Source organism: Bison bison, unplaced genomic scaffold (assembly GCF_000754665.1).
Source record: "Bison bison bison isolate TAMUID 2011002044 unplaced genomic scaffold, Bison_UMD1.0 scf7180017864072, whole genome shotgun sequence".
NCBI lineage: Eukaryota > Metazoa > Chordata > Mammalia > Artiodactyla > Bovidae > Bison > Bison bison.
The window spans coordinates 10,953,413-10,961,546 of NW_011494644.1; the positions used below are offsets into that span (position 1 = coordinate 10,953,413).

General features: G+C 60.5%; 3 protein-coding genes across 7 annotated transcripts in view; 1 reads left to right on the top strand and 2 right to left on the bottom strand.

Moving 5' to 3' along the window:
• Positions 1 to 1,407, bottom strand: part of SLX1A (SLX1 structure-specific endonuclease subunit homolog A (S. cerevisiae)) — a 3,427-nt gene extending 2,020 nt beyond the window's left edge. Inside the window, exons 1-2 of the mRNA XM_010837282.1 lie at positions 992 to 1,407; positions 427 to 478 (exon numbers count right to left, since the gene is read on the bottom strand). Coding sequence (XP_010835584.1) covers positions 427 to 478; positions 992 to 1,158 — 219 coding nt within the window. The 5' untranslated portion in view covers positions 1,159 to 1,407. The remainder of the gene's footprint in view (positions 1 to 426; positions 479 to 991) is intronic.
• BOLA2B (bolA family member 2B) overlaps positions 1 to 4,485 on the top strand; it is an 8,676-nt gene extending 4,191 nt beyond the window's left edge. The window contains exons 1-3 of one of the 3 annotated variants that reach the window (XM_010837281.1): positions 1,066 to 1,661; positions 1,751 to 1,848; positions 2,149 to 2,291. In XM_010837281.1, coding sequence (XP_010835583.1) covers positions 1,599 to 1,661; positions 1,751 to 1,848; positions 2,149 to 2,248 — 261 coding nt within the window. In that variant the 5' untranslated portion in view covers positions 1,066 to 1,598 and the 3' untranslated portion in view covers positions 2,249 to 2,291. The other 2 variants (XM_010837280.1, XM_010837279.1) reach the window with 2 other exon arrangements.
• An 87-nt stretch (positions 4,486 to 4,572) lies between these two features.
• Positions 4,573 to 8,134, bottom strand: part of CORO1A (coronin, actin binding protein, 1A) — a 5,576-nt gene continuing 2,014 nt past the window's right edge. For all 3 annotated transcript variants that reach the window (XM_010837276.1, XM_010837277.1, XM_010837278.1), the window contains exons 3-11: positions 6,896 to 7,018; positions 6,669 to 6,798; positions 6,398 to 6,582; positions 6,119 to 6,238; positions 5,823 to 5,927; positions 5,564 to 5,709; positions 5,395 to 5,452; positions 5,086 to 5,301; positions 4,573 to 4,786 (exon numbers count right to left, since the gene is read on the bottom strand). In XM_010837276.1, the coding sequence (XP_010835578.1) occupies positions 4,682 to 4,786; positions 5,086 to 5,301; positions 5,395 to 5,452; positions 5,564 to 5,709; positions 5,823 to 5,927; positions 6,119 to 6,238; positions 6,398 to 6,582; positions 6,669 to 6,798; positions 6,896 to 7,018 (1,188 nt within the window). In that variant the 3' untranslated portion in view covers positions 4,573 to 4,681. The remainder of the gene's footprint in view (positions 4,787 to 5,085; positions 5,302 to 5,394; positions 5,453 to 5,563; positions 5,710 to 5,822; positions 5,928 to 6,118; positions 6,239 to 6,397; positions 6,583 to 6,668; positions 6,799 to 6,895; positions 7,019 to 8,134) is intronic.

The following is an 8,134-nucleotide window of genomic DNA, read 5'->3' on the forward strand; positions in this document are numbered from 1 at the left end:
GACCTGCTTGGCTTCTCGGGGGTGGGGCCCGGGGTGGCGGAGGCCCGAAGGCCAGTGGCATGTGAGGTGGCGGCGGCGGGCAGAGGTCCTGGCGGAAGTCAGCGCGCAGCCAGCGCAGGGTGAGCGGAAGGCGCACCCAGGGCGGCGCGCGCAGCATGTGCGCCAGGACGCGCAGGTGGAATGCGAAGGTGGCCTCTCCCCGCAGGCGCCGACCCACGTGCGTCAAGCGGCGCGAGGCCTGTGGGTGTTGCCAGGCCCACTCGAACTGCAGGCGAGGGGGTACAGAGCTTCAGGACCAGCTGAGGAGGGGGTCCGCGGGGGGAAAGGGGTCGCCTGGGGAAGGGAGTCGCCCCGGGGAAGGGGGCTGCCCGGGGAGGGCCCTGAGCCCTAGCCCTGATCCTCCCGCTGCCCCCAACTCCTTTTTACCCTAAGGGCGGCCACTGCAGAAGGGAAGCCGTGTACGATGAGCACCATCTCCCTAGGGAAGAGAAGGAGGGCGCGCGACCCGTGAGCCCCCTGCCCCACTCCGTGTCAAACCGAATCCCCTGGCCTACCGGAGAGTGGAGTCACATCGGCTTCACCCCTAGCTCACGAGGCCCTGCTCCCTTCGTGGAGATATAGCCAGCCCCTCGCACCTGCTAACCTCAGGCCCCACCTCTAGTCACAGGTGCTGAACAGCCCTCTTCAGTTCCTCTCCCTTCCAGGCTTTCTCTATTCTAACCCAGTCTTGTTCACCAAACTCCCTGTCACTGACCAAACCTAGATCAGTCCTCTTCCCACCCAATCCCGTCTTCTGAGACCCAGGCCCAAACAGGGCTCCTCCTCCGCGGCGATAGGCCCGCCCCCGTTACTCCCGCCCCCGGCCCTGCCCCCTCGCGGGCCCCGCCCACTGCCACAGGCCTGGCTCCGCCCCTTTCAGCCGGCCTCTCCCTCGCCGGCCCCCGCCTTCTCCTTGAAGTCCTCCTCCAGACAGTGACCCGCCTTCTCTTACCACGGCCCGCGCCCACTGGTCCGCCAGGCCCCGCCTTTTTTGCGGCCCCCGTTGTGCTGCTGCACTCGACGCGCAGGGTTGACGGTGAACCCCACGTAGACGCGGCCCCGGTGCCGAGGGTTCAGACAGTAGAGCAGGTAGACGCCGAAGAAGCATCCGGGGCCCATCGCCAATTTGGGGGTCGATTGTTGTGGCCTGTGACCCGGGGAGGGCTGGCCTGCCAGGGCCACAAGATGCTTGTTTCAGAAAAAGCGCTTGGGAGCTATCCCGAGGTACCCTAGAAGTCACAGCAATGCAAACCCGTGCACCCTCTCCTAGTTGGAGCTAGGGTGTCCAAACCAGCGCACAGAACCCGGGTTGCTGTTCAGGCGGCGGGTACCGATTAGAGTCTGCTGGAGCCTCATACTGACTCTGACAGGAGCGGCAACCGAAGGCAGTTGGAAAACGGCTTGGGATAGGGCGGAAGTGCTGAGTTTACGGACGTCTTAGTAAGGGCGGAAGTAGGTGCCTCAGCGGAAGTGGCGCCAGTAAGGGCGGAAGTAGTGTGGCTGCGGTCAGAACTGGGGTCCCATCCCCGGTGGGCTGCCACCCTCCCTGGGCTGCCACAATGGAACTCAGTGCCGAGTACCTCCGGGAGAAGCTGCAGCGGGACCTGGAAGCGGAGCACGTGGTGAGTTGAGCGGCCTGAGGTCGTCCAACGAGGGGAACAGGGCTCCTGGGGGGCGGACTTGGCACCATCCACGCCATTCTGCTCCATAGGAAGTGGAGGACACGACTCCCAACCGTTGCGCGTCCAGCTTCCGAGTCCTCGTGGTGTCGGCCAAATTCGAGGGGAAGCCGCTGCTTCAGAGACACCGGTGAGATTCCGGGAACACCTTCTTCAGCGCGGCCCCAGCTCTGGGACCACATACCGGGCCGCTTCCTGAAACTTTAACTCTCACTCCCATCCATGCGGCCCAACCACAGACCACCACCCCAGGGATCCCGCCTTCGTGGCCCCAGCATCAAATATTGAGACTTAAGCCCTCTACCTCTCTTGTTCCCAGGTCCCGGGGACTACAACCTGGGGGACCCCTCCAGTCTCCCGGCAGACCCTAGCTTCAGGGACTGCGACCCAGGCCCCAGCCTGCCCATTTCTAACCTCATCTCTCTCCCAGGCTTGTGAACACTTGCCTAGCAGAAGAGCTCCTGCACATTCACGCTTTTGAGCAGAAAACCCTGACCCCAGAGCAGTGGGCCCGTGAGCAGCAGAAATAAGGGACCCGGACCTGCACACGCATTAAATTATGAATCAGGGCCAGCTTCTGTGTCAGTGTGTTGTGTGTATGGGAGGTGTGCAGAGGCTGGGTCTAGGGCCTGGCTTCTCCCTGCCCTCCACTCTCCATTGTTTTACTTTGGACAAGTCCCTCTCCACACATAGGCCTGTGTCCCTACTTATAAAGTGAAACGTCTGTCTTTAAAGTCCCTTCCGGCGTGGGCCTTCGTGGACTCCTTGGATACTTCCAATACTCACCCAACCCCCCATTCTTTGACCATTTCTGGGCGTTCTGTTCAGTCCTCTTTCAAAATACACAGATGAGAAAGTGCCCAAGGTTTCAGGACCCTGGGAAACTTGCAAACCTCTCCTTCCTCCCAGTATATCACTCCAATGTCAAAGCATAATAGAGGATTCCACACGCCCCCTACAAGTCCTCCACAGCCTCAGGAACCTGGTCCCCCAGCAGGGCCTTCCCAGCGCCTGGAATGCTGGTGTTTTCTGGCCCCTGGAGAAGGTCCAGTGACCCTTTGGTCCTGGGCTTGATGTGGCCACAGCTGCCCCCGGGGTGAGGTTTTTCTGGGATGGAGAGGTGGGCTGGGCATAGGGGTAGGGTTACAGCAGGAAAGTAAGGTCACCAGAGCCACACAATTGGGGCAGGTGATGCCCTGGTGTCAACACGGGTGACAGGGTTGCCTAGGCCTTACACAGACAAGGTCTCCACGACCCAAGATGAATAGCAAGTGTCCTAATTGGGGCCAGGGCTCTTCGGGGGAGAGAAATTGTGGGTTTCAACCATCCCACCCACCCTGTTCCTCTGTTTTCAAGGCCAGTTTCTTGGCCCCTAAATTACTGTCACACACCCCCCCCCCACCACCACCACCTCTCTCTCTTGTTTCTCTAGCTCCTCGGAGCTAGGAGTCATGGTGAGTAGGGGCTAACCTTTCTGAGTTCCAGGGATCCTTTCCTGAACTTTTTTTTTTTTCAGTTTCCCTGGACCAGGAGAACTAGTAACTACTCGCAAGTCTGCTTCACTGGGAGAGCCCAACATTGCATTGTGTGTGTGTGTGTTGGTAGGGTGGGGGTGGGGAGGTTAGGCTCAGGCTCCAGCTCCAGATGCTCCGCTTCTCTCTATGCCACACCCCTGATTGGATCCACCCCCCATGTTCACAGAGCTGTGGCAGAATCCCTACCCTTTCTATAGATGAGCAACGGAGGCCTGGAGAAAAGGGACTTGCCCAGGGTCACATGGCTTACATAGAGACTGAGGCTCAAGTGGGCAGACAGGGACATTTGTATGGCAAGCCCAAGGGGAGTAGAGGTTCACATGGGACATTTCCTCCTTGCTGGTCCCTGCACGGATGAACGAAGCCCTGCTGTGGCCAGGACACCCATCGTCAGTAACCCTGTGTCCCAGCTCAGGGGGTCACCTGCTAAGTTGGCCATCAAAAACCGACTTCCAACCCTCCTTCCCCCAAGCCCCTCTCCACTCCTTGCCAATACAGGTCCCTCTTATAGAGGCCAGGCCCAGGCAGAAGCCACCGACAAGGCTCAAGTGGCAGCCGCACGGTGCAGGAAAGGCTCTGAACTGGACGGAAGACTGTGTCATAACTCAGGATCTGCCCTCTCCTGCTCTGCCCCTCAGTTTCCTCACTTGTAAACTAAGGTCGGGCCCACTATTTTGGGCCTAAGCTTCCTCCCTACAAAGAACCCCTTATTTTGATCCCTTGGGCCTACAGCTTCACAGCTGTCATGTAAGCGCTGGTTGCTTCATTTCCCCAAGCAGCAGGGTCAGGACAGCTGATGTTGTGGTTGACTAGCAAAGGCAGACTGGGGCGTAAACATGAGAATGACTGAGGCGCCGTCCAGGCTAGAGCCCTGAGCAGCTCAGACCTACCGGCTGGAAAGCAGAGCAGGCTCCCCACCCATGTCAGCACAGGGTGGCTCCCCCCTGCCCCCCAAAGGCCTGTTCCTATCTGCGGAGGGCGGGGGTTCCCAGGCCCCGGGATCTGCTGCCTGATGATCTGGGATGGAGCTGATGTAGTAATAATAGAAATAAAGTGCACACTAAATGAAACGCACTTGAGTCATGCCTGAACCATCCCCCAGCCCACCCCCACCCCCCTGATCTATGGAAAAATTGTCTTCCATGAAACCAGTCCCTGGAGCCAAAAAGCTCAGGGACCACTGGTCTAGGGTCATCTAGAGGCATCTCTCCAGCCCCTTGCCAGGGGTCAGGCTCATCAAGGCTATGGAGAGGGAAGCACAAGGCAGGTCAGTTCAGCATACCCAGCATCCCCTTGACTAGTCATCAGAGTCTGCGAGGTACCAGAAAATAAAGCCATTTTATTATTATTTTTTTATCCGCCATTGTGGCCTGAGGAGTGGGAATGGAAGGGAGGGAGGCGAGGCTGTCGGCCCCAGCCGATGGTCCTCTACTTGGCCTGGACTGTCTCCTCCAGCCTATCCAAGCGCTTCTGCAGCTCCTGCACCGTGGCCTGGAGCTTTCTCATCTCCTCCTCCAGCCGGGATATGGCATCCTGGGGAACCCCAGGCAGCATTAGCCCCGCCCCTCCTGGGCCACTAGGCCTCCTCCCATGAGCCCCCAGGGCTTGGACCCCTTTGCCTCATCCAGAGAACTGCAGGCCTATAAGCCTGGAACCTGTTTCCTGAGGCCTCAGGATTATCCACTCCCAGCCCCAAAAGGATCCCCAATATTGTGTATGTGGCTGCCCCCAAACGCCAGCCTCTTTCCACTGGGTCAGTGACCACATCAGTAGCAGCCCCTGCCCTACCCCACCTTCCTGCCCTGGTTCCCAGGCTCCCATCTGCCTCTCACCGAGCTGGGAGCACCACTGGCCTCAGGCGCCGTCCTCTTGCGCCCAGTGTCCAGGCCCCGGTTGACCCTCAGTTCCCGGCTCTTGGGGGGCACGTAGCCATCTTTGAGGGAGATGAGGAGGGGCCCAGCATCCCGACCCCCCAGCCACTCCTCAGCCGTGAGGGCAGCATCAGGCCCTGCAGTGGGTGGGTACAGGTCTTCCTGGAACAGGTCCGACTGTGGGGCAAGGCCAGGACTGGTTAAGAGAGTGCTCAGGCCACCCACCACCCGACCACTCCGAGAGCCTGAGGGGGGACCTGGGAGCATCACCTTTCTAGGCACCGTCATGGCAATGGGTTCACACTTCCGCTCGTGCAGCTTGTAGAATCTGTGGAAACGGGAAGGTGAGCAGTGCCCACAGCATGGCTGGGACTAAAGGTCAGCATGGGGGTCAGCGCTGCTCAAGGAGTGCACTCAGGTCAGGGGCAGGGGCAGTCACCTGGCAATCTCACACTTGTTCACCTCCAGACCACGTTTGGGCATGTAGCCCATTCCACGCTGGGACTCCTTGGAACTGAACATAGAGAGATAGTGCAGGAACGGGGCCTCAGAGGTGATCTCGAAGTACCGGATAGAGCTGTCCCCCTGCAGGCAGTAGGTGCATGGGAGGGTCAACACCAGCAGATGCCTCCAGCTGTGGTCCTTTCTAAGTCCCCCTGCCCACCTCACTCCCCTGACCCCCTGCCCAGCGGGGTCACCTTGCCACAGAGGTAGACGATGTTGGTGTCAGGGTCAAAGAAGGGCAGCAGGACACCACTGCTCGTGTCCAGTTCCTGCAGAGACAGTGGCTCCTCCAGGTGCTTCTGTAGAGATGGGCAGGAGACAACCATGAGCCGGGCCATGTCAGGACTCCACCACTGGAGAAGTGGGGCCCGGGGCTGAGAGGCCAACCAGCAGAAACCCCCATCTCATGGTGGGTAAACAGGCCCTGCCCTTCCAGCCAGGCACGTGGCAGGGCAGAGGGTACTAAACCTGGTCGGTGCCCAGTACTCACCGTGTCCCACAGTGCCACCTGCCGCTCGCTCATGCGGCTGAAGCCTGTGGTCAGGATCTTTCCATCGGATACAAACACGGCACGCACGGGCCGGGTCCCCTCATGGGGACGGTCTTTCTCCTGGAAGGAAAGGGAGGGGACCAGTCAGGCATCCGCACACACCCTCTAAGGGCCAGGCCCCAGCTGGGAGTTGGAGAGGGCAGCATCTAAGGGAGCCTCATCAGGGGTGGGGGGTGGGGGGGGATTAAGCTCCTAGGGTCAAAGGTCAAGGCAACTCACAGCTACTATGGTGCCTTTTCGGGGCTCAATGATGCGGACTCGCTTGTCACGGCAGGAGGTACAGATGAGGGCGCCATCTCGGCTCCAGTCCACGCTGTAGATGGTGTCCGGGTGCACGTCGGAGCCCAGCGTCAGCACGGCCGCCCCCGTGCCCACGTCCCACACCAGGATCACATTGTCGCAACCTGGGTGATGTCCCCAGTGTCAGAAGCCAGGAGCCTCCCCCCTCACTATCAGGTAGCCAGCCCTCCCCGCATCTCCCCCTTGGCACCTGCGCTGAGCAGCACGTTCTGGGCCGTGGGGTGCCAGGCCACAATGCCCACGCGCTTGGTGTGGCCCTCCAGGGTGACGACAGGCTCCCGCAGGGGCAGCGTCAGGCCCCCATCGGGGATCTCCCACACCTGCAGAGAAGAGGCGAGCGAGCGAGTCTTGGTGGCACCCAACATCAGCTCTAGTGCCTGAGCCCCCTCCTGGCCTCTGGGTCCCCCCTACACTCACCATGACGGAGCAGTCCTCGGAGCCACTGGCAATGACGTTATCATTGTGTGGGCACCAGGCGATGTCCAGCACTGGGGCCGTGTGGCCACAGACCATAGGCACATTCTTGTCTACACGGCCAGTCTGGAGGACACAGCGGGGCTTCTGAGGGAGGTGCTCTGGCCCTCTAAACCCAATCCCACCTCCCCACGCCCCTTCAGAGAGGCACAGAGGGGAAAGTTGTGGGGTCCCTGGGAGGCAGAGAGGGGCCTAGGGTGGGAGCATTTGGGGCTCCTCCCCAGTCCCAGAGCTGTCTGGGCAACTCAGAGGGCTGGCCACAGGTAGCGCAGGATGGACATGCGGGCTTGGTCCTGCCCCTCTGTCAGACCCTGGCCAAGCTCCTGCCAGCTCCATCTCAGCTTCTTATCCATGTCCTGGGGCCTGGTACCCCCACCCTCACCACCACCCCAGATTCTTCCATGGCACGACAGGCCAGGGTCCCCAGCGTGAGACAGGCTGAGGGTGTGGTTATATCAGGGCTGGGGCTCCCCAGGGAAGCGTGTGTGAATGATTGGCCTGTGGGAACAGGTCCCCACGAAAGGACAAGGATGGGGAAGTCTGTTATAACGGGTTTAAAATGGCTGCTTCCGGGGACGGCTGCTACAGCAGGGTTTCCTGTGTGAAGCGCGGGCCCAGCTCTTACTCCGACAACCACTTCCTCTTCTCTATGTTTCCATCGGGCCTTTTAAGGTAACAACTGAGGGCCCATCTCCCCTTCCTGTCTCACCCCCCAAGAGCACAGGAGTGTGCTGGGGCGGGGGGGTCCGCAGACAGCAGGGAGGGCAGGATTTGAGAGAGACCAGGGTTGGGGCCGGGGAGAGGGTCTCTTACCTCATCCCTGCCTGTGAGCTGGGAGCCACTGAGCTCGCTGGGTTCCCAGGGGCTCAGGGAGGTCCCTCCAAACCCTAAGAGCACTGCTGGGCCCGCCCAGACCCCATCCCAGGCCTCTCTCTGTGCAGGAGAAAGCTCCAGGCTGAGACTTGGGAGGGCTAATCCTGGGTCTGCAGGACTTGCTATTTGGCACTTCCCGTGTCACCCCCTACCCTGAGCTTCAGCTCCATCCGAGCGCTACATGGAGGCGCTGCAGGAAGCGTAAGGTTCATGTGGCTCAACCCGGTTTTGCAGAGGACAGCACTGCGGCCCGGGATGGCTGGGTGACAGTCACCTCATCGGGGCCGCCAGGGAGCCACTAGTGACCTG